The sequence below is a fragment of the Fusarium venenatum genome (assembly GCF_020744135.1).
Source record: "Fusarium venenatum strain MPI-CAGE-CH-0201 chromosome Unknown EDB82scaffold_1, whole genome shotgun sequence".
NCBI lineage: Eukaryota > Fungi > Ascomycota > Sordariomycetes > Hypocreales > Nectriaceae > Fusarium > Fusarium venenatum.
Window position 1 is genome coordinate 6,714,555 of NW_027072129.1, and position 23,857 is coordinate 6,738,411.

Here is a 23,857-nt window from a genome sequence, read left to right on the forward strand (position 1 = left end):
AGATGTAAGAAGGAATACTAAAGACTTGCCATTTTCAGCTCAGTTTTTTCAGCTCAAGAGATCAATTAGGCTATCAGATTAGAAGCAACTAACTGAACTATGCTTAATATCCTGACACTCTCCTAGTCGATTAAGCTGAGATATAGTACGATATATCTTTGTTTTCGCCAAGACGGGAGGATGAATGGCTCCATCTTGTTGCAGAATAGACGACGCCTTGCATGTTTCAAAGCTGAGTCTGCATGATGCATGTTCTGCATTTCGACGAATGAGGCAGTTCCATGAGCTTGTGCAATACTCGGGTTGTTAAGGTTGCCAGTTGTCAAGAGTTACATCCTATATCCCTCTTATAACTGTTCCCTTCGCCCGAGAGCCACTGATAAGATGCAGGAAAGGTAGGCTGTCACTGTGGAATTATAACAACAATAATACAAAACAGACATCACTTGTATCATTGAAAAGGCACATTCGTTGTGGTTTAGGTCATCAATAGGCTTTGTGCCTTCTTCTTTGTTCTCTATATGAAATAAAAATATAAACACTTGAATCAAGATAATTTGTATGTACAGGTATCACTGATCAACGCCCAGCGCTATGCAATATTTACTGGCCCCAGTTGTTGAACTTCCACTTGACCTGGAAAAGGATGTTAGCAATTGACACGACAATATGAATTAATAGGACAACTTACATAGCTAGGGTTGATCTTATGGAGATCAGGGACACCCAAGTTACCAGCATCAATGGCAATCTCGTGCTTGAGAATGTCGATGACCTTCTTGACACCATCAACACCAAAGACGTTGGCGTACATGAAGGGGCGGCCGAGACCAACAGCCTTGACACCGAGAGACAGAAGCTTGAGAACATCAGCACCGTAACGGACACCACCATCAGCGTAAACCTCGATCTTCTTGAAGACCTCAGGGGCCTCCTCGTGGATCTCAAGAGCGACCTCAAGACCGGAAGGGCTGCCGTCGAGCTGACGACCACCGTGGTTGGAGAGGATGATGGCGGGAGCACCGTGCTGGACAGCGAGCTTGGCGTCCTGGGCAGAGCCAATACCCTTGATGATAACGGGCAGCTTGGTCATCTTCTGGAGCTTCTTGTAGTAGTCCCAGGTGATGTAGGAGTAGTCGGAGTCGGCAGAGCCAACACCGAAGCGAGCAGCGCGGTGACGGTTTCCGTCGGCGGCAGAGTCGACAGTGAAGATGATGGCGGCAGCGCCGGCCTTCTCGGAGCGGTCGAGGAGCTCCTGGGTCTCAGTGTCGTTGGAAGACAGGTAGAGCTGCTGGAAGACGACCTGGCCCTCAGCCTTGGCCTTGGCAATCTCCTCAATGGAGAGAGAGGCATAGAGAGCGGGCATGTAAAGGATGTCACCCTCGGCAGCACCCTTGACAAAGTTCTTCTCAGCGTCAGGGTGAGCATTGCCAGCCCTGGCGCAGGGGCTGATGAAGAAGGGAGCAGAGAAGTTGTGGCCTAGGATGGTGGTAGGCAGAGTGCTCTCGATGTTTGTGATATCAACCATAGTACGGGGCTTGAAGCGGTAGCGCTGGAAGACCTCGAGGTTGTTGCGGTAGGACCACTCGCCAGCGGCACCGTTGCGGTAGTAGGTGTAGTTCTCGATAGGGAGGTAGTTCTGGGCAGCCCACTCGAAGTCGGGGAGGCCGATCATCTGGTCGAGCTTAGGGAGTTCGCCCTTGGGGAGATCTCCAAGGACCATCTCGAGACCAGTGTCGGGCTGCTCGAGGAAAGGACGAGCAGCCATGGCCCCCGAGATGAGGGCGGAGGCGAGGATTTGGCTACGCATGGTGGGATATCTTCAAGATGGATATATGAGTGAAAGAGAGTGATGTGTGTGTAGAGAGAAAAGAAGGAGTGTATAAAGTGGGAGAAACGAATGTATTTGTCTTGGTTGGAGAGTAGTACAAGTGATGATCAAGCGGGCGAGGCGGCTCTTTTTAAGTTTACCGCTTTCCAGGGATATCTTGTCATATCTAGTTCATTCAAGTCAAATCGGACCGTAAAACGGGTTTTACAAGGTTGTAGGTAGCCAAGTTGGTTCCCTGGGTCTTGGGGACTTGGGGTGCGATGGGATTGATGGATGATGTTTGTTAGTGCGACATTGGCAAGACCTCCTGGTAAAGTTTAATGCCATAGTAAGGCAAGAAAGATAGGGCTTGTATCCACTGGATAATTTGTTTCTCTTTTTCCTTTTTCTTCCGTTATGGATTCTTGTTATCTATCTGCTCTGTTTCAGTAACAGGTGTAGAGGATCAAAGTTGGATTCATGTATGGTGGATATAATCCTTTGGAGATGGAATGGAGCCCACAGTATGATTATACTATACTAGTACTTGGTTATCATTCAGCACATTCCTGTTATGTCTTGTTCCTTTGGCAGAATCAAGTAGGTAGTAGTTGGCAGACGTTACTTTGTCACATCTTGGCATCTTAATTCCATCGGTTATGAATTCGTCCGATACCCCAAGCTTGGCTGGAGACGATGGAGTACAGTAGCAATGCTAACTACCTACTTACCTATTCTAGACAGGCCAGGGTGATAGTTCCCTAGGGTTGTTGGTACTATGATTTACGACAGCACCTACAGTGGATGCGTTAATTAATAACCTAAATACAGTAATTAGTAAATAAGTTTGAAGACGGGAGAGACCGTTGTCAACGTTTAGCCGGGCAATAAATCAACGCCTCGTTTACTCTATACAAGACATGAAGCGTTTCTCAGCTTTGCTTTGCATAAACAAAACATTCATTTACCCCTTGGCCTCTAGATAGTTTGACCATGTTTTAAGCTTAGAACAATGTCATTCCCTCCCTCTATTGGCAAGTAAGTCTCGGCCATTATCCCAAACCGAGAGTCTCTAATCTTTGATCACTAATGCTCACATAACAAACCCATGTCATGAGGCAAACCCACTGTTGCACCTAAATTGTCTGTGCTTGTGTCCTCGTCCTTGGATTGCAGCGAAAAATGTGCCTGTTTCACCATTTTGGGATCCTCTTTTTTTTATCTAAATGAAAAAGAGGGAGAAAAGAGGTCACTCTGTTGCTCTAGCTTCTGGTCTGTGTAGTCACTATCCCACTCGGATACAACTTAAGATCCCATTTATTAAAGTTTTCCTTTAGGCTAACTAATAAACTATCAGGTGTTTATTTGAGTTTGACAGATACGGCATTACGTAGTCATTGAGGCACAGTCAACTTAAGGTCGGTCTATACCCAAGTTGAGTTTGTAGATGATCTAACAGACTGTATACATGACGCGGTGTAAATTCAACTTCTGGAATACTTCTAAACAAGGAATATGACAAGTGCTTCCGGACTTCCCATTCCAGCCAACGACTATCGAGATAGGAATCACAGTGACATTCTCGGCGGGGGATTTCCAACATGGTCCCTTTCATCTCGGCAACAGTTCCATGTCGGTCAGTTGGAATTAATTCCGGTTTTCGCTACTGATTAGTCAAGGGCAAGATTATCTTACAAATGTTCCGTCGCTGTTCGTAATGTAATTGCCGGCCGGGATCTTTCATTCCATTCATGCCTAAGAAATAAGCTCCCGCCGCTTGTTCTTATCAATCTCTGATTAGATCGTGGAACCTCATAGACTCAAAGGTCAAATGAGGAGCAAGACGACTGACCGCCTTTCTTTGGATTTGCCCTGTTCTTTTTCCCTTTATTAGTGTTATAATCCCTTAGAATAAAACATCTCCAATAAGATAATACACCTATCGGAACTAGCGATTTGATGGCCTTTCACGCACTATGACGAGAATGCACCGCAAAAAGAGAGAACCTACTCGTCTCAAAGGCAAAAATATCCGACAACGGCAGGATTCGAACCTACGCGTACGAATACAATGCCTAAGATGTCTCATAGAGATAGCAGGGCATCGCCTTAACCACTCGGCCACGTTGTCTTAGGGATAAAAGAGCGACTTCAGATCTGGGGATATATTATTCTTAGTGTATTGGCTGTTAGACATCAACAGTCGAATAACTCAAGTCCCAGCCAATGTCACTGTTCAATTGCATAACTAATTGCAGATGAGAATCACAAGTCGCAGTTGTTAAATGGGTTTACAGTTGATCTACGATTGAGTTGCATTGCATGTTATCGAAACCTTGTTCTTCATATTGAAACTCGGGTATCAGCTATAACGTCTATTGCTACCATAACCTACATGTAGATGAAGCATAATTATAAGCAGGGATCCATACGCATCTGACTTTACTTTCTATCTCTTTGCACTTGTATCAGGCATAGTGAAGTTATCTTCACTCAAATAATATCCATCCATTCTGCGTATCTTGTCCACAGTAGCTATTTCAGCATCACACCTTGTTGATCAACTCGGACACTCCTAATGACAAGACGCAAAAAGAAAGTCGACAACGGCAGGATTCGAACCTACGCGTGCGAACACAATGCCTATGATGTCTCATAGAGATAGCAGGGCATCGCCTTAACCACTCGGCCACGTTGTCTTGTTGTTGGTAAGCATGTCGCTATCACCAAACAACACGTCCCGCAGCCCGGAAGTGGCAGTGTAGTTGGGGTAACGCAGCAGAGAGGCTCTGTTAGATTATAAGCTGCATATAGGCTGCACATAAGCTCGGTCATTTCTATACGCGTACAGCCATCTGATGATGCACTCGGTTATCAAGACCGAGTAAGCATGGGAGCAAGTTGCTATGCTATACCCAAGGGCCTAAGGACCTGAGGCTTAGGTTGGAGTAGTAGCTCATCAGCATCTTATTTCCGTCGTATTTTTTAAACACTACCAAGTAGCATCCGCGTGCAACATGGCTTTAGAGACGAGAGTTATCAAGACTCGTAATGTAATTCAGCCACGTCATGACATGACAAACAGATCTTCAGTAAGACCGAGCAAGAGAAAACATGGTGATTAAGAAAATGAAAGACCGAGAATGTCATCGTTGAATATACCCAAAAGGGAAACCACCTAACATGTTGTCTGTGGCTTAGATAGTTTTAGTTTGGTTAGATCCCTACCGCGTTCCTGATTCGTAAGTTTACCCACTGACGTCGTTGGTTTCAACTTCCCTTCTCCACTATCAAGAGACCCTTTAAACCCTTCAACAGTATTCTTTAAATTCCTAACGATTATCCTTCTCAAAGTTTTGTTTCCCCATGATAAGCACAACTTGATCATCCCATTCACCAGTCTCTGCGATTCATTCGCTACTTATTAAATTATGGCTGGTATCATTGACGATAAAGCTGCTGCGGGTCGGCAGCAACAACGACAACCCCGCGATGATGATGGCTCAAACAACCTGCAATTACCAGATATTCACATCGCTGATGGCGATGCAGCTCCTCCTCCTTACGGAGAGGACCATGGTCAGGTCCATTTCTCGCAGCCTGGCTTTGATGCTGGTGCAAAAGTAACAGGCAAGTAAACATTCCCTCTGTTGCAGAGATACACCTGCTTTGGCGCTTAGCCTAACAAGTGACATCTTATCTACAGGTGACGGTCGAGTCAACATCAATATCAATGCCAAGAACAGACGACTTGCAGATCTTCTCGCTCCAACTCTACAAGATCAACTTGCCCCCGAGCCTGAACAACCTGATCTCCCTCCCGCATATATCCCTCCAAGCCTTGGAGGTAGACCTGGACAAACTCCACCACCAAAACTCAATGTCGTCGTACAAATCGTTGGTTCCCGAGGCGACGTTCAACCTTTTGTGGCCCTAGCCAAGGTTTTAAAAGACACATATGGACACAGAGTAAGAATAGCTACTCACCCCACCTTCCGTACATTTGTCGAAGAGAATGGTCTCGAATTCTTCAACATCGGAGGTGACCCTGCCGAGCTGATGGCCTTTATGGTCAAGCACCCCGGTCTGATGCCTGGCTTTGATGCCATCACAAGCGGCGAAATCACTAAGCGTCGAAAGGGTATTGAAGAGATACTTATGGGCTGTTGGCGATCATGTATCGAAGGAGGCGATGGTCTTGGCCCTGCTCCCAAGCCTCATGCCTCCAACGCACCCTTGGACGTTTCGTTGGTATCAGGCAACTCAGGTCAAGAGCCCTTTGTTGCTGATGCTATCATTGCAAACCCTCCTAGTTTCGCCCACGTTCATATTGCTGAGAAATTGGGTATCCCTGTGCATATGATGTTTACGTGAGTGATCCGCCTCGCCGCAAAAAAAGATGTATACTGATAACTCTCTAGAATGCCTTGGTCGCCAACACGAGCTTTCCCGCATCCTTTAGCCAATATTCAATCGTCAAATACCGATGATGTGATGACGAATTATATGTCATATACTCTAGTAGAAATGATGACATGGCAGGGTCTCGGAGATGTTATCAACCGGTTCCGTAAGAAGGCGCTTGACCTTCCTCCGCTCTCGTTGATCTGGGCACCTGGACTTCTTTCAAGACTCAAAATCTCTTGGACATACTGCTGGCAAGTACTTGTGGGTTACTACCGGATTATCACTAACCAACTGGTTACAGGTCACCAGCCTTGATTCCAAAGCCCAACGATTGGGGTCGACACATTGATATTTCTGGCTTCTACTTTCTCAACCTCGCTTCTTCATATACACCCGATCCCGAGTTAGCAGCTTTCTTGCGTGATGGTCCTCCTCCAGTCTATATTGGATTCGGTTCCATCGTGGTTGATGATCCTAATGCTATGACCGAAATGATCTTTGAGGCAGTTAGGCTTTCAGGCGTCAGGGCCCTGGTCTCGAAAGGCTGGGGTGGTCTTGGTGCGGACGACCTTGGCAAGCCGGATGGGGTATATATGTTAGGCAATGTGCCTCATGACTGGTTGTTTGAGCATGTCTCCTGTGTGGTACATCACGGTGGTGCTGGCACTACCGCTGCAGGCATCAAGGCTGGCAAGCCTACTCTTGTGGTGCCCTTCTTTGGCGATCAGCCATTCTGGGGTGCTATGATAGCAAGAGCCAAGGCCGGTCCTGACCCGATCCCATATAAGCAGCTGACTGCAGAGAAGCTGGCCGAAGCCATCAAATTTTGCGTCAAGCCCGAGACTCTGGAGCAGGCCAAGGCTATGGGTCAGAAGATCAGAGAAGAAAAAGGAACCGATGTTGGCGGGAAGAGCTTTCACGACCATCTAGAGGTGGACAAATTACGATGCACTCTGGCACCGAGCAGGGCCGCCGCTTGGCGTGTGAGAAGAACCCAAGTACGACTTAGTGCCTTTGCTGCTGCAGTGCTGGTAGAACAGGGAATACTTCAATGGTCTGACTTGAAGCTGTAAGTCACAACACGAGACTGTGCTAAAACTGAGCTGACAGAAGTAGGTATCGAATGAGGGAGTATAACACAGAGGAGCAGCCACCTGACCCGATTTCTGCTTGCACATTGTCGCTTGTCACTGATATAGGGGGCATTGGCATGGCAATCGCTGATATGCCCAGAGAGCTCTTCAAGAGCATGTCTAACCCGAAAAAGAAAGACCAGATATTATCAGACACTGCGAACCCTCGCGCTACTGAGAGTGATGCATCACTGACCAAATCTCAAGGTACCGATCCGGATCAGAAATCAACTTCTGCGGCGAGCATCGCGGACACCGAAACGCTAAACTCTGCAGCCCTCACAACCTCTCACTCCAACACATCACGTCCTACTTTAAGCGACACAGCATCCAGCACTTCTGGTCTGTCATCCCCCGATCGGTCAAGCGCCCAAGCATCGGCCAATCAGAAATCATGGAAGGAGCAGATGAAGCAAGCGGCCAACGCTGCCAAACAGGATCGGGGTGCATCACCTGTCAACTACGTGGACGCAGCTGTTGGTACAGGCAGGGGAGTTGGTCGTGTAGTTACCACTGGTGCCAGAACGCCCATGAACTTTTGCCTTGGACTAGCCAGAGGTTTCAGAAACATGCCAAAACTTTACAACGACGAGACTATTCGTCCTGTTGACAAGGTAACAGGGGTTGGCTCTGGTATTATGGTAGCAGGCAAAGAGTTTGGTTATGGCCTGTTTGACGGCATCACTGGTCTCGTTACACAGCCCCTAAAAGGTGCCGAGAAAGAGGGCATGCAGGGTTTGATCAAAGGATTTGGTAAGGGTATTGGAGGTGTGGTAGCAAAGCCAGCGGCAGGTAAGTTTGCCGGAAGGTGGACGTTTGCGCGTTGCTAATTATACTGCAGGCTTTTGGTCTATCCCAGCTTATACCATGCAGGGCGTGGATGCTGAGATTACCAGGTATTTCTCCAAAAGCGTTCTGAACTACATCGTTTCTTCGCGAGCTGTTCAGGGTCAGCACGAAATGCAAGAGGCGACACCTGGTGAAAGAAATGATGTTATTCAACGATGGAACAACTTCGCATCTGATCTTGACAAGTTTTATCGATGGAAGAAGAAGGAGAAGGTCGCAGGAAAGCGTCCAGAGGGGTCTAGGCAAGACAGTACAGAGGCCGTGCTTGAACGCCCTCAAACAGGGTGGCTTCACACCAGGAATTTGTCCTTTGAAAAACGAAAGAAACTACATGCTGGCAAAGAAGCATGGGAGAGAGCTAATTCAGACACCCTGGTTCCACAATCAAAACCGAGTGGTGCTTCGGCTATACAGATGCACTCTTCCGAGGATGAAGAGCTTGAGAGAGCTATTAGGGCGTCAATTCAAGAGACGTCACGCGGCAACGCCGAGGAGGACGCACAGGTGGAAGCTGCCATGCGCGAAAGCATTAACGTCGTCCGCCAGCGAGCCGAAGCAGGCGAAGCTGCACCGCTTCCTCTGAAAGACCCATCCATTTTCAAAGATTCCGAATATCAGATCACCGATGAGGAGTACCAAGCTCTTGTTGAGCAAGCAATTCAGCAGAGCCTGGGGAATGATGTGCCAGTGCCTCAATATTCTGAAATGCCAGGGTTCAGTGGGACGGACGCTGCAGCTCAGCCACATACAACATTCGCCAACGATGACGACAAAGAGCTACAGCAAGCCATTGAAGCCTCTAAGAAGCAATCACCACCGCCACTGCCACCCAGAGACGTAAACGATGACGATTTTGAGCGTGCGGTAGCGGCGTCAAAAGAAGCCATGGAGAAGGAAAGCAGTCAGCAAACAGAAGAAGATATTGTGATGGAGTATGTCAAGAAGCAGAGCTTGGCGGAAGAAGAGTACAGAAAGAAGATGAGTCAGGGCAAGTCCCCAGAAAACACGGGCGACGATGACGAGGAATTAAGAAGAGCAATGGAGGAGAGCCTGAAGATGAATAGGGGTGACGCATCAGGTCCGTCGGGAATCTAAGGTGGTAGAGCATATGATTTCACTATAGCCAAACGCAAGTGCTAGGATACCCATGTTATACAGTAACACATGATTTCTATTGTTTGATATGAAAAGGGTCATATAGGCAGCAAGCCGCAGCCGAATCTGATATGCAAATGGTCACTCGTCTGCCATCACAAGCACTAGTGCCAACGTGCATATAAGACGGTAGCATCTTCCGTCTTTCTATCTGCCTATCTAGTTGAGGTGCAGCTACACATTCTTACTTGGACCAGGACATATCCTGATTTGAATCCTCCGTTCACCAACTCTATCTCTCCTTCCAAAACACATTCGCCATCATTTCTTTCAGCAATTCTGAAGTATGCAGTTACCAACCACTCCTACCAAAACTGGCAATCTTCCAGGCAGTCATAGTGCGACAGACAAGCCTCCTTGTACTTTTTCGAGCCCATGTCGTAAATGCGAGATCCGCATGATCCTTCGTGGTCAGTACTCGTCGAGTCATCAAGGCGAGCACGAATGTGTAAGTGTCATCGTTTTCTCTGTTTCATTATTAGCTAACAAAATGCTCTCAGAAGACCCTCTCCGAGGCTGAGGCTGAGGCTTCACGCTGACTTATCGAGGCAGCTGTAGAACATTTTTTCTACGGGAATCCAGTGAGTATCCAAAATACATCATGTATGTCTCGGTGTTTGACTAACTTGGGAATAGATCAGCCAGTGGGATGACGCTATTCAGAAGGCCAAGATTGTTGTGAAGGCCGAAGCATCGTCCTCAGCTCCAAACATTTCGACCGGACGCCCTCTCGTGCCTACTTCGAAACAGGCAGCGTCCGCTATCACTTTCAAAGTCCCGTTTGAAGACGCGATCAAGATTGTTGAGGTCGCTCCCTCTGAGGAAACCAAGCTTGATGCTGTCCCTCAAGGCATAGCCAACAGCATGGATGTTGTCGTGATGCAACAGAAGGCCATGATCAGTGCATTGGTAAAGCAGCAGACTATGATGTTAAACATCATAGTCGATATGAACAAAAACATGATGTCTGCTGTTGAGGATTCCCACCTCGGGTTGGAGAATATGTAGATGGTTGGATTCAGTTCAGGGTGTTCACGAGGCAGTTAGTTTAGCCAAACTGATTTCACTGATACTAAAGTACTCCAATCTCACATCACTAAGTTTAGATCAACAGGTAGGATAGAAATTTTACAGAGGCTTCTCATTAACCTAAATAATTCTTCTGCTCTGTTTAGTGCCAAGATAAATACCACGGTCTATCATCTCTAAATACCGCTTAAAGTGTCAGCTCAGATTTATCCAAGTGAGATTCTATTATATTTAGTTGGTATAAATTTCAAGGTGTTACTCCAGATAAGTCTGCTCTCTTAGCTAATAGGTCAATCTTTCTTCTACTTGACAGATGTTACCAGGCGGCAAAGTAAAGAATAGATATCTACGGCGGGACCAGGCAACTTCATTTACACTCTAGCACTGCCAAATATTTAATTAGGTAGTAAGTAAATTATTATTACTTATCTCTCTGCAGGTTATAAATTTCTTCACTTTTACCTTTTTTAAAAAAATTCATCCCCTTCACATCATCCTCACCATCTACCCAGTAGACAAGGAGAGGCATCGAACACCCCCAAACTCAGGCCTGCGTATTACCATTTTGATCATCTCAGGACATATGTCTCTAGAACTTCCATTATGAATTCCCTTTTTATCCTGAGATTCGAGGGCCCATGGCACGCAGCAGTTCTGTGAGTTAGATTCCATAACACACATCATATCTCCATACACAACACATCTCCCTTTAAGGCTTCCCTCCAAGACTAACACAAGTATTAGGACGCTGGCACCATTCGCGTTGCCCTTCCTCAACGTTCTCAGAGTGATTACATTCCAGGAAGCATGTCGGACGACAGTGGATCTGAAGAGAGCGGCTTGAACGACAAGTCCAACCAAGATGATGACGACGATGACGGCAAATCTCCTCCTAAGAAAAAGGTCCGCCGGGGCCCTGTCAAAGGTGCTCCTCGTAAGGGTCCTTACATCAAATGCGTCAACAAGATGGTTGAACATGGACCAGGATTTCCTTGCTGTTCTCAAGCTTGTTCATCTACCTTCTGTCTACATATGAAGGCGAACCTTTTGCTAATGTTCATCGCCAGCGCCATTGGCCACCAAATGTTACTCTTGTGCTCTGGTCAGATGTCGCTGTGAACCAGTACTCTTGAGTTCTCATCCTTTATATGAAATGCATTAAGACTAACGGCATGGCTTTATAGCTTGATGGTCATGTTATTGGGCCTGGGCAAGGCCTTCAAAAGGCTGCCATTCTTGTCTATAACGGCAAAACAGTAAGTCATATCATATTTATTAAGCATATTGCTATTACTAACAACACTTCGTAAAAAAAAGGTCAACAACTGGGTAGAACTTGTCACGCAGTTCAAGCAGGCCAGTGAACGAGGCGCTGCTCCCCGAACTGCTGCTCCCCAAGCCGGTCTTTTCTCTCTGAGCTTTGCACAGGCAACTGCCAGAGCTAGACCTCAGCGCGAGAATCCTCGACGCGAGGGTCTTCCGCAGGAAGCTACAGGGACTAACTCTGCGCAATTTGCTCCTACGGTCCCTCAGCTTGTCAATCGTGACAGTCAAGCTCAACTCTTGCAGGAAGCCCAGGCCCATAATCACAGACTGGAGCAGCTCATCACCCAGACCAATGGAAGAATTAACCAACTGACCGTCGTCGTTCGACTATTGCAGCAATCCCTCCAAACCAAGGAAAGTGGTTTCACTGCCATCAGTAGTGGTATGTATCACTCGGACCAACAAAGGCATTAACCTACTGATAGCCGTCACTCGCCAACTTGGGTTTGCCACCAACAAACAGCCGAGCTCCGTCAGATGCACAACGAGATGCGTCGTGTCAATGGTGCTGACAATGCAGACCTGCCCTCTTTCACCCCCTAATCATGGCAGAATCCAGCCAGGGTCGACTATAGAGTTCATTTAGTATCAAAAATTGGACATCAAGGGTACAAGAGACTAAATTGGTAGGTCAGTTTATGCTTTTCAGACTACCCCCAAAGCTAAGAGGCTATCTTTGCCCACTAGAGTCTCCGAAAGGTTGATGATCAAGCCTGCTAAGGGGTGTATGTCAGACAGGAGCCAGGGCCTGTCTTGTACAAGCTCTTTCCTTGATGCTTGAGCTAGGTCTACCTACCCAAGGGGTATGGACAAGACACGTACGTATGAGTGCGAGCCTAGCAAGGGAGGAATATAGAATCGAGTGTTAGTGAGAATTGGACGGTCCGGGTTCCTGCGTGTATAGAGTACAGGACAGCAACGTAACTTATAGAAATGGGCTCTTTGTTTTGCTTTGCTCTTTTGAGCTTGTGTCTGTATGTTAGATGGGGCTCGAGTCAAGTATATCTTGCATGTCACATTCGTGTCGACAGAAATTCCATGTTCGTGCGTCAAAGCAGTCAAAGTCCAGATTGTCGGTTTGGACCCTTCTTTTCCCGAGATATAATACAAAGGCTCCCCTCATAAACCGCAATACCAAACAAACAAAATTCCCGGTGTGGCCGTATTAACCTAACCCTTCTGCCAGTCGGCGGGTGGTGGCGCGTCGTTCCCACATAACTTCATGTGTGGAAAAGAGGCCCTACGCCAGTCACATTCATGGTTATAACAAGAAATAGCAGCGTCCCCAAGATATCATCATCTCCCTTTCTCTTCGAGCTTCGTCGTGAAATTTGATGAGTTTTCGCAGCCCTTTAGCTGGAGAACTTTCGGGTAATCTTGGCGATAACTGGAAATAGAGTTAGAAAATACGCTTTGGACACATCTTCGTAACAAAGGAGGGGGTAAGGCGTACTGTGAAGAGCAACAACGCTGAAGATAAAGACAAGAGACAGAACAAGGACAACGACGGGGTCGACCTTAAGACCGGGCGACTCATCGGTGTAAAGTCCTGTAAAGGGGGTATTAGTATGACCTTCAAGCTCGGTAATGGATGGTACAACATACGCAGCATGGTGCTGCTGGAACCACCGGCGCCAGCGGCGCGAGTGCTGCTTGGTCGAGCATTGGCAATCTTCTCCTTCTGGTCGGCGGCAGCGCGTCGTCGGATGGCAGTACGGGGACCACCAGGGATAGCAGGAGATGAGGGTCGGCCGATGTTGGCACCGCTGGCAGCAGCGCCGCCGTTGACGGGGGAGGAAGGACGAGGAGAAGACTGTAAAGGAACAACGTGTTAGCGAATTGATGTCGATCATAGATATAACAAGCTTCATATCGATCTGAGCTCAAGAGAGATAGAGCTCAGTCGCAATGCGACACTAGCTCCACGGCTTGCATGGCCAATTGCTCTCGATTCAAAGGTTGAGACGTACCATTGTTGAAGAATTAAACCCGAGGAAGGAGATTTGACAAGAGAATCACAGCAGGATTCTTAGAGAGCGCGAAATGGAGACAAGAAAGGAAGGAATAGATAGTAAACGTTGATGGAAACCAAAGATCCAGAAGAGATGGGGTCTAAATTAATGGTTTGGGTGGTTGTGCTACTCCCACCGTAAAATGGGGGACCAGACCACTTAGGGAGTTGAGGCCACATTCACCAGAAAGAAGGGAGGCGGTGCTATAATTTTCCGGTGGCGTCTTGGAGCTCTGCAACTCCAAGGGACTTCCCCTAAGACACAGCTCTCCACAATAGGTAATAGCTCCACATTGCTTCACTTTACGCAGTGCAACAGTTCACCAACTCCAGTCAAGTCTATTCCCCAAAAAAGAAACTTGTGATTATTTCATTCAAGGCCATTAATTCTTTAAAAGAAATTTTACAATTTAGTGAGACTATGTATTGGAAGAGATGGCTGTAGCCTCTACACCTGTTGATCCCTATCGTCAAGTCAGGCAGATTGGATATCAACAACAAACGCTCTCGTGCTCGCTTCCGAGTCCGCTCGCAGACTCGACATGAATGTATCGGGGGTGGTGTATAATCAAGAAAAAGGATGAAACAACGAGGAAGAAGAGAGAAGAAGCAGTAGTAGCAGTATCAAAAGACAAGAAACCATAAGACAAAGGGAATCAAGACAACAAAAAAACATTCGCGCATCGATGGCGCATCATCCATGCACTTGGCGAGTCCTCCTCCAGCTCTTTTCTTCATCCCCATGAGATGAGATGGTATCAAACGTTCCCAAAATGCCTCAACAGGCCCTATCTCTGTTTCTTCAGCCCAGCGTGTACTGCACACACAACATCACGCCCCATCGTCTCTGGAGATAAAGAACTCGTGTATGTTCCGTGCCTCTCCTGATGCTGATCCACCTTTTTTTTGCTCCGAATCTGTGAGATGTAATTGCAATGCCTGCTGTAAAAGGCCTCCGTGCTAAAGCTGACCAAAGGCCGCTAGGTATCTTTGTAAAGGAAGTCTGAGCGTGTTGGCGAGGTTCGTTTCATTTCGTTCCGTTCGACCGCTCAATTATGTATGATTAGACAATAGTACATCTACACCAGGAAACGAAAGCTCTCAACCAAACGCCTTCCGCTATGATGGCAACTCTGCAGATCAACGGTTGTAGTTCGAATCGTGGAAAAATGGTTTGACAAAGTAAAAAATGTTGTTAAGAAACGGTCATGCTTCAGAGTGTGACGTCAAGAACAAGGCTGACATCGGCGACATTAGGTCCTGCCAAATCTTCGAGGACGGGTATGAGATCTAGTAGCTCGTTGTCGTGGGCATCAGAGAACCAACTGCTGATGGGCACGGCGTGCTGTGGGTGGAAGATGTACGAGGTAGGCGAGTTATCAATAATGATGGTATCCTTCAGGTCTCGACCAACTTGGGACAAGTCCTTGACGTAATTTCCTTGGTGATTATAGCAACTCTCACGGAAGAGTCTATGGTGGACAACCTTGTGGATATCGAGTTGGTCCAATAGCGGGTCGCCATACTACGTACTGTCAGTTTCCTGGTCGACAAACTATTCAAGTAAAACTAACCTTGGAGACGGAAGCTGTAAAGACCACAACTTCATAGAGCTCACCAACTCGCTTCATGAACTCGTCGACGCCTGGACGCTTGATCACGTACACATTGTGGTAATTACCCTCGATTTCAACAGGAATCGTAAAGTCGGCTTGGTGTAGGATCTGGCAGTAATTAGCGCGTATCCACAATATTCATGTCAATGACAAGACTTACCTTGAAGGAACTGTGAACCAGGGTCTCGTCCAAATCGAGAACCAGGCATTTCCTACCCTTATGCTCTGGTGCAATGGGGGGCAACAGCCATTTTTGCGGCTCAGGTGCTGATGGGCCAGCATCTGTGAATTGGCTGGGTGCCACGACAGCCGGGGGTGGGGGAGGTGGTATCGTCCTTTGGGTTGGATCTTCGACTGCAGGGGCTACAGGGGCCTCTTCTTCTAGCTCCTCAGTGGCAGCATCTCGCATATCCACGTCACCGCTGTTAGGCGTCTTGTCTGTCACCTGAGGCTCATCTTCTGTGGGAGTAGGCTTAGGAGGCTCCACTGTGACTGAAGGGGGAACAGATTGTTTCGATTCCCGGTTTTCTCGCTCTATGGTTGTAATTTCGTCGTGGGCGTGGCCTGATGAAGTAGCCTCGTCCTTGGGCTCCGGGGCAGGAACAGTGACTTGAGACTCTCTCTCCACAACTGGCCTGGGTTGCTCCTGAGGAGTATTGGTTCGCGACCTTGCGGATGTTGGGCGCTGAGGTAAGACATCGAGCTTGTGTACGTTTTCGTTTGTTTCCTCGTTGCCAGCTGGACCTTCGGGCGTACCGCAGCATCCCAGAAAGGCGAAAAGACCACCGCGCTTCTTCTTTTGAGGAGGAGCGAGGGGAGAGTTTTGCTGAGAGTTTGCGGCAGTGTTTGTAGGTTCAGTTTCACCTCCAGTCCTGTTGCTTGAGGTGCTTCCATTCCGTCGTCGCGCCCGGAGACTTCCTTTTGACTCCTTCGATCGGCTTCCGATACTGTTCCGGGAATCGCTGACTGTGGCCCCACTCAAACCTGTCGATGTTGGTGACGATTGGTTCTGCTGTGAAGATGATCTCGAAGGAACCTTGAGGAGGCCGCGACCCTTTTTGGAGCTTGTTCCCTCCTCTCGAGATGACTGACCCCTGTTCGACATCTCAGCATTGGCCGAGGTTGCCTGAGGTTGAATCTCGTCGTTTTTGGTTGACATTTTTGCTTTTGTATTTTGTATCTAAATATTGGTCAGCTGCTGTCTTTGGGAAACTGAGATACAAGAAGCAATGGTGAAAGTGATAGCTCGGGCAGGGCAACAATGTATCAGGGGCGGTGACCAGACTCCTGCGCCTGATACAATAGTTGCATCGAGAGAAAAAGCATATTTGCAATGAGCTTGCCAGTTGAACCTTGGTATTGCCATACTGTCCAGGCCGTCGCGCAAGACCTTATGCATATTAAAGGAGTGGTAGGTACTCACATCGTTGACCGCAAACAAACAAATCCGGCTGGTATATCACCCCTAACTCTTCAAGTAGGGCCTATCGAGGCCTAGAGCGTGAGACAAGAAACGAAGCCAATGGATATGGCAAGTATAAACAGTTGATGGAGTTTTGTCGGCGCAGAAAGTAAAAGGGCGAGCGGCGGGAAATTAAGGCGCGTTTGGGCCAAGGCAGGGGAGGCTAGAAGTCGGCCTGGACCAAGAATCGTACAAGCAGAATCGAAACTGTAGAACCGACCAAAAACGGTCACGAAAATGAATGGATGAATGAACAGACGATTCGTCTCAATCGTCGAAACAGATGCCGTCAACAGGAAATCTGATCGGGGATTGCGTCGGTCGGGAGATGGAGCTCAGTGAGAATGAGAAAAGACGGAGGACCAGCTGGCGACGGGCGACGGGGACCAGAGAGAGGTAAGGCGGGCGGATCGGAGGCTGAAAAAGACCTGGCGCGCAAGCGAAATGATTGCCTTTAAGAGATGAACTTGGTCTTGGCTCAAAGAAGAGAGATTAGGAAAACAGAGCAGGCCAGGGGGCTTCTCTTTCGCTTGCTCTGCCTGGGGTGTTGTTTATTAGATGCAGATGAGGATGAGAGAGGTAAAAGTCAAGGTCGATTTTCGATTTGGAAAGGCTGGACTGGACGCGATGCAGTGCGTGTGGGTGCTGGTGCAGCGACAGTGGGAGACGTGCTGGAAGGGAAGCCTGGCCCGGGGACACATCCGCTAGAAACAGTGAGCAGCAGGGTCGCTGGGGACAGTGGGAGACTGTGAGCCTGTGAGAGGCCAGAGGATAGACTGAGAGACGTCGAGCAGGATGGGGCTCGACAGGGCTTGACTGGGGTGGGTGGTAGAGGGAGGTGTGAGTGGAGTTAGGCTTGAGATTAACCCTCCGGGAGCATCCATCATGAAGAAGTACTATCGTATACTGTACGATGACGGATGGATAAAACTGTATGCCACGGTAAGAAACAGTATGTTTATACAGTGCCAATAACTCAATCTTTGGTATCTTTGGATAGTCAAAAAGACCATCCCTTGTCTCTCATCTCCGCTAATAATGGTGTCCGCCAAGCTCATCTTAACCACCCTGTCTTATGGCTGGTTTAGGTCCGCCCATGGCTTGGTGCGGCGCCTAAAGACCCCTGTCCTGGCTCTGCACATGTACCTACATTCATTACACTTTTTGTCGGCTGGAAGTACTTCTGCGCAAGAAGTCGGATCATCAGAACAAAAAGCAATTATCTTGATTGATTAAATGCAGTCTCGATAAATTGCAATTACTGCAATCGTTATAAGCTGCATCTCTCCAGCTGTTACAGTGGTACTATAAAGATTCGGTCAATCAGAAAGCCACTCGGTCGGACTGCCATCACCAGATGATGGTAGCACTGATGCCCACCTACACCAACAAGGGATGGGTATCCGTTCTACGCTCTAATACATACCATCCATGACCGCGATCTTTCAGCAGAGCGCTGGGGAGAGGGTCTCTCCTTTTAACGTGATGCCCATATCTGCAGAAGAGGGGAGTTTAATTTCGGGTCTGTAACGATAAACAAACGAGAGTTGCCAGTCATCTTTCAGTCAGTCGTTCTGGTTTTTCTCTTATTGCCAAGGGCCCAAGCTCTCTCCCCAGCTTTTTCAAGCTTCTTCCTTGGTCTTGGATTTGAGGCTGCCACCATGTCACTCACATCCGTGTGCTACTACTACATGACCACTGACGTACGGGATGAGATGCACGCTCTTTCGATGTTTCCTCGTGTCATGCAACCTAAATGTGTTTGTTAACGGGTACGGTACCTAGCTGTGTTCTCTGTTGTATCTTGTTGGCATGATGAAACCCCTGGTTGCCAGGTTTAAACTATGTATGCATTTGATGTCGTTGAGTTTGACAAGAGATACTACTTCTTGGTCCATGCTCTTCTATCCACCGATATTCGTTAAGGAGTAGGTAGCAGATAACAAGTAGCTTTACCTGAGTCGCCAGTCCCTTAGCTTCCAAACCTTCCATACGAGTTTCTTCACGTGCATTATCGACAATACGTTTACTCCATACCAATCATCAGATTTACTCACAGATCCCTTGTTGGGGTCATTCATTTCACCAGCTCCAGCTCCAGTTCCAATTCAAATTCTCAAATTCCATCTTCTCTTTCATTACTGAGACACGGAACGAGCCCTTATCCCTGTCGGACCGGGACCACTATCCTTGCTCGACTAGCATGATTGGCCCCGTTGGCGCCCAGATCAGTGATGTCTCCATGCATCGTGGGACCTTCAGACTCAACCACTTAAGAGACCTGCATACCCGCTGTCGCTGCGGTCCGGTTAGAGAGACCTTGCAGTTGGTGTTTCTGTTTGGCCTAGGATATCATCATCATATCAATCATATCGATCGCGTTTACCGTAATGTATTAATTATTCACTCTTAGAGAGCTATGAGCTTACCTTCTTGAGCATGTTTCTATAGCAATCACACCGTCACTTTGTTCTCCCGGCCAGGCCGACTCTCTCAACGAGTGAGTCTAGGGAGAAGTGTCATCAGTTGACTCCAAAGCCTGTAAGCTCGACATGGTGAGCTGACCCCTTTGATTAGCGTGTCGATGCTGAGTCGTGTCATTTTTGAATCCTGGGCTACCCAAGAACATTTCCCAATATGAATGCGTAAAACTGTAGACAAATATTCGATTTTTGTGCTTAAATTAGACTTCTAACGGCAGTGAGATTTACATGATGGTTCCACCATCTCTTCCCGATTTACGATTCTCGTACACAATCTCGTATACAATCTCGGACAGTGGTGACACATGGTGCTCCGTAAATATCCTCACAGTGATCATAGGTTGCTTGGTGATCAGTGGAAGCCATTGCAGTAGAAATATGTGGCAGAAATGCATTGGAGGAAATACAAACAGAAAATAACAAAGTACAGGTACTTACGACATATAATAATCACCTGATCAAGAGATACGAGTCGATATCACAATTGTTAATGGATTCATCCTGATGTCTAGGGTAGGCGACATCCACTCACAATTTCAACCGAACCAATAACATGTTGACTCCATCGATTAGCAATAGATAGCCAAATGCCTTCCCCATATTTCCCCAGCTTTTCTTTAATCATGTGATTGGACACAGTGTCGTCATTCCCGCTCGCCGCATCCGTCGGCTGCAGCTTAGGTGAGGTGAAGTAAGGAAAGTCGCAGCAGGAGGCAGGCGCAGGCCGGTCCCATGTGCCACTTGCCTCGGGTACCCGTATTTCACATGCTCATGACTATCTCGATACAAGACAACCTCAACCATATTTTGTCTTAGGAGGTTTTAACCACTACAAATTTTCCATACTATTACCAACAACTTCACATCATACATACCACACTTTGCTAATGGACAAGTAAAGCAAGCGCCCTGAGCCTCTTCAGAGACTCGGTCGTTATTGTTGTTGTGGGGAAGCTACTCCAAATACCATAGTAGTACTTTATACAATATTCATCGTCATCACAAAGCCTGCACCCAATTCAACCTTTTACTATGGCTGGACAATCAACGCTCCGGCATACTGCTGCCGAGGAGCAGTTAGCCGCCTTTCTCGACAAATGGACCGGCAAGATCAAGACAAGGTTACGCGGGACAACTCGCACAACCCGTTTACTCGCGACGCTAGCCCTTGCTATCTCAATTATCCTTGGTGGAGTTGGAGGACGTCGATGGTGGAAGAACCGACGACATGAGCGAGAGCAAGGTCGAAAACTCGTGCGCACAAACTCATGGCTTCACAACAAGGACGGATCGCGAACCATCTATGTCCCATATAAAGATAGCACATCGAAAGTGGTCATCAACACCACCAAGCCTCTCACTTTCGATGCGCATCGCCGCTTATTTCTGAACCCTCCCCGTGTATCTGGTCTGCGGGAGGGCACGGTACCGGCAGCGCAAACAAAGCCCGGTCTTAATATTGCTTTTCTGCACCAGTTCCTGAGCTTGATGAGCATCATGATCCCACGGTGGTCCAGCAAAGAAGCCGGCTTACTGGTTAGCCACGGCGCATTCCTGATGCTGAGAACATACCTTTCGCTGGTTGTTGCTCGCCTGGATGGTGAGATTGTACGCGATTTAGTTGCTGGCAACGGGAGAGCGTTCTTATGGGGCATACTAAAGGTAAGTAATCGACTTGGAACATATGGTATTAAAGACTTACACATCCTAGTGGTGCGGAATTGGAGGCTTTGCCTCATACACAAACGCCACGATCAAGTTCCTTGAATCAAAGGTCTCCATCGCCTTCCGTACGCGACTGACGCGATATATCCATGACCTCTACCTTAACGACAATCTTAATTATTACAAGCTTTCTAATTTGGATGGAGGTGTCGGTCAAAGTGCCGACCAGTTTATCACCCAAGATCTGACGCTATTCTGTGCTGCGGCAGCCAACATCTATTCATCGCTCGGCAAACCTTTTGTCGATTTGTGTGTATTCAACTACCAGCTTTACAGGTCCTTGGGTCCTCTCGCCATCACTGGTCTTATGAGTAATTATTTCCTGACTGCTAGCATCCTGCGACGGCTTTCGCCGCCGTTTGGAAAACTAAAGGCTGTCGAGGGTCGAAAAGAGGGTGATTTCCGAAGTTTGCATGCCCGTCTGATTGCCAATGCCGAGGAAGTCGCATTTTATGGAGGCGCCGAGACTGAAAAGACCTTTTTGAACCGCGAGTTCAAGTCGCTAAAGACTTGGATGGAAGGCATCTACATGCTCAAGATCCGTTACAATATTCTGGAAGATTTCATCCTCAAATACAGCTGGAGTGCTTACGGCTACTTGCTGGCATCGCTACCTGTCTTCCTACCGGCCTGGGGTGGTGTCGGAGGCCGGGCTGAGATGATTGAGAATGCTGTACGGGGAGGACGGGAACGTAATCGTATGAAGGAGTTTATCACAAACAAAAGACTTATGCTTTCACTCGCAGATGCAGGTGGTCGCATGATGTACTCAATCAAGGATTTGTCAGAACTGGCAGGATATACCAGCCGCGTCTACACCCTCATCTCGACATTACACCGGGTAAACGCCGATGCTTACCAGGTTCGAGCTGGACAGAGCGAACTATATTCTCTGTCCGATGTTTCAGGAACTATTCAGAAGGGATTCGATGGCGTTCGATTCGAGCATGTGCCAGTTGTCGCTCCTGGCCTGTGGCCACAGGGAGGAGAGGAGTTGCTTGAGTCATTATCCATCATTGTGCGAAGGGGTGAACATCTACTAGTAAGTCTATCTGCATCGCGGTCCGTATGTGTACTGACAACATCTAGATTTCCGGACCAAATGGAGTGGGTAAAACTGCAATTTCAAGAATCCTCGCTGGCTTGTGGCCAGTCTACCGAGGATTGGTTAGTCGCCCGAAGGATATTGGCCAAGATGGCATTATGTTCCTTCCTCAGCGCCCGTACTTGAGCCCAGGAACCCTACGTGACCAAGTCATCTACCCTGATGGCCATGTTGATATGAAGGAGAAGCGCAAATCCGAAGATGATCTTATTAAAGTTCTTGAAGCTGCGCGACTGGGATACCTACCTGACCGAGAGGGTGGATGGGATACCCGAAAAGAGTGGAAGGATATTCTCAGTGGAGGCGAGAAGCAGCGCATGGGCTTCGCTCGCCTACTTTACCACGAGCCTCAGTATGCTATTGTGGATGAAGGTACAAGCGCCGTGTCGAGTGATGTCGAGGGTTTGCTGTATGAGACGTGCAAGGAGAAGGGCATCAGTAAGTATCAGCTCTGTTTATGGTTATGATAACATTAAACTAACACACACAGCACTTATTACTATCTCAACTCGAGCATCCCTCAAGAAGTACCACGAATATAACTTGGTCCTTGGTATGGGTGACCGAGGAGATGAATGGGAATTTGAGCGAATTGGCACCGAGCGTGAGAAGATGCAGGTTGAGAAAGAGTTGCAGGAACTACGCGAGCGACTGGCGCAAGTCGAAGAGTGGAAGAAGCGTCGAGACGAGATTGAGACAGAGTTGTCGGCGGTCTGGACTGATCAGGGTGAGGTTTTGGAGGCTCCTACATATGCCGAGAAGGCAGCAGAGGCACAGGAGTAGATGAAAGAAGGGTAGCTGAAGGATTGGTTGATATGGTGTGACGTGGAAGAGAAATACCCGAACCGCGACTGATGGGAGTTTTTGTTCAGCATGGAGTAAGCCAGTAACAGTTGTATACTTGAGAGCTTCAGGGATCTAGGTACATAGACGATCTATCACAGTAAGAGAGGATTATTGGTAGAAGTGTGAAGCTTAGAAGGGTAAAGCAGAGAGAGGGATAGAATCCAAGGGTTCAATAAGACGATAGTTGCATATACATAACATTCTAAAGTGACAATATCGACTGACCCTGACTACAATGGAATTCCAGATCCAATATGCAGATCCCCCTCAAGCTTTACCTCTTTCCCTTGACCAAACCAATATTTCGCAAGCCAAGCTTCGTAGCTTAACGCCACCTTTCCAGGTACATCCCCAATCACGAGGCCATTGTTAGCGGGAGAGCAAGAGACGCTAAAGTAAAACAACGCCCCCCTTCGGATGACCATGATCCCGCGCGGGCGGGTCTTGAATTGTCAATTGAATTTCTGAACGGCTTTAGTTCTAACGGTTGGAAGGGGTGGGGAGGCAAAAAAATACAGGGCAAAGGGCAGATCAAAAGCTGAAATCGATAGTTTGTTCTTAAGGAGGAGGAGGGATGATTCAAAACGATAACATCATTGATGATGTCTTTTTGTTATCTTTCATCTTTGCGAATTGAAAACTGGACGAAATTCCTCTTGATTGAGAGTTAACTGAATGCATCGTATTCCCATCATCGACATAACTAACATACACGCTTGAACTGCACGATTGTTGTATCAGGCTGAGCTGAACATATCAAGGTTGCCTTAATCCCGGTCCGAGGAAACATACTGATAACCTGACTATTGAGTCTTTTATACTCTTTTATACTCTACCTACTTCTTTTACTTGTTCTTTGTCTGTGGTCTGCTATTGAGTTAGTAACAATCTTTATCAGCA

General features: G+C 47.6%; 7 protein-coding genes and 2 non-coding genes across 9 annotated transcripts; 4 read left to right on the forward strand and 5 right to left on the reverse strand.

Moving 5' to 3' along the window:
- Positions 1 to 482: 482 nt before the first annotated feature.
- Positions 483 to 2,252, reverse strand: EDB82DRAFT_571922 (uncharacterized protein). Its single transcript, XM_025729878.2, has 2 exons — positions 692 to 2,252; positions 483 to 636 (listed from the first exon to the last, which is right to left on the reverse strand). Exons 1-2 carry the CDS (start codon positions 1,808 to 1,810, stop codon positions 604 to 606), a joined length of 1,152 nt encoding a protein of 383 aa, XP_025589059.1. The 5' UTR covers positions 1,811 to 2,252; the 3' UTR covers positions 483 to 603.
- A 1,591-nt stretch (positions 2,253 to 3,843) lies between these two features.
- Positions 3,844 to 3,941, reverse strand: EDB82DRAFT_t47. The gene has a single exon. It is a non-coding gene; the product is annotated as a tRNA-Ser (tRNA).
- Positions 3,942 to 4,411: 470 nt separating this feature from the next.
- EDB82DRAFT_t46 lies at positions 4,412 to 4,509 on the reverse strand. Its single transcript has one exon. It is a non-coding gene; the product is annotated as a tRNA-Ser (tRNA).
- Positions 4,510 to 5,084: 575 nt separating this feature from the next.
- EDB82DRAFT_65562 (uncharacterized protein) lies at positions 5,085 to 9,421 on the forward strand. The gene is made up of 6 exons (XM_065610025.1): positions 5,085 to 5,440; positions 5,517 to 6,180; positions 6,232 to 6,468; positions 6,519 to 7,286; positions 7,334 to 8,142; positions 8,192 to 9,421. Exons 1-6 carry the CDS (start codon positions 5,242 to 5,244, stop codon positions 9,292 to 9,294), a joined length of 3,780 nt encoding a protein of 1,259 aa, XP_065465702.1. The 5' UTR covers positions 5,085 to 5,241; the 3' UTR covers positions 9,295 to 9,421.
- A 1-nt stretch (position 9,422) lies between these two features.
- On the forward strand, positions 9,423 to 10,503 carry EDB82DRAFT_65570 (uncharacterized protein). The gene is made up of 3 exons (XM_065610026.1): positions 9,423 to 9,800; positions 9,907 to 9,935; positions 9,991 to 10,503. The coding sequence occupies exons 1-3, from the start codon at positions 9,641 to 9,643 to the stop codon at positions 10,360 to 10,362; spliced, it is 561 nt and encodes a 186-aa protein (XP_065465703.1). The 5' UTR covers positions 9,423 to 9,640; the 3' UTR covers positions 10,363 to 10,503.
- Positions 10,504 to 11,021: 518 nt separating this feature from the next.
- On the forward strand, positions 11,022 to 12,565 carry EDB82DRAFT_551445 (uncharacterized protein; the record flags this gene model as incomplete). The annotated part of the gene is made up of 4 exons (XM_065609574.1): positions 11,022 to 11,039; positions 11,128 to 11,286; positions 11,568 to 11,639; positions 11,701 to 12,565. The coding sequence occupies 4 exons, from the start codon at positions 11,022 to 11,024 to the stop codon at positions 12,121 to 12,123; spliced, it is 672 nt and encodes a 223-aa protein (XP_065465704.1). The 3' UTR covers positions 12,124 to 12,565.
- Positions 12,566 to 12,593: 28 nt separating this feature from the next.
- On the reverse strand, positions 12,594 to 13,850 carry EDB82DRAFT_488575 (Sec61beta family-domain-containing protein). Its single transcript, XM_065608335.1, has 4 exons — positions 13,680 to 13,850; positions 13,315 to 13,522; positions 13,163 to 13,258; positions 12,594 to 13,096 (listed from the first exon to the last, which is right to left on the reverse strand). Exons 1-4 carry the CDS (start codon positions 13,680 to 13,682, stop codon positions 13,062 to 13,064), a joined length of 342 nt encoding a protein of 113 aa, XP_065465705.1. The 5' UTR covers positions 13,683 to 13,850; the 3' UTR covers positions 12,594 to 13,061.
- A 1,083-nt stretch (positions 13,851 to 14,933) lies between these two features.
- On the reverse strand, positions 14,934 to 16,495 carry EDB82DRAFT_471740 (HAD-like domain-containing protein; the record flags this gene model as incomplete). Its single annotated transcript, XM_025729872.1, has 3 exons — positions 14,934 to 15,245; positions 15,295 to 15,444; positions 15,497 to 16,495. The coding sequence occupies 3 exons, from the start codon at positions 16,493 to 16,495 to the stop codon at positions 14,934 to 14,936; spliced, it is 1,461 nt and encodes a 486-aa protein (XP_025589054.1).
- A 3,476-nt stretch (positions 16,496 to 19,971) lies between these two features.
- Positions 19,972 to 23,171, forward strand: EDB82DRAFT_488581 (ABC transporter transmembrane region 2-domain-containing protein). Its single transcript, XM_025729870.2, has 4 exons — positions 19,972 to 20,943; positions 20,993 to 22,048; positions 22,096 to 22,549; positions 22,602 to 23,171. The coding sequence occupies exons 1-4, from the start codon at positions 20,314 to 20,316 to the stop codon at positions 22,892 to 22,894; spliced, it is 2,433 nt and encodes an 810-aa protein (XP_025589052.1). The 5' UTR covers positions 19,972 to 20,313; the 3' UTR covers positions 22,895 to 23,171.
- Positions 23,172 to 23,857: the final 686 nt, after the last annotated feature.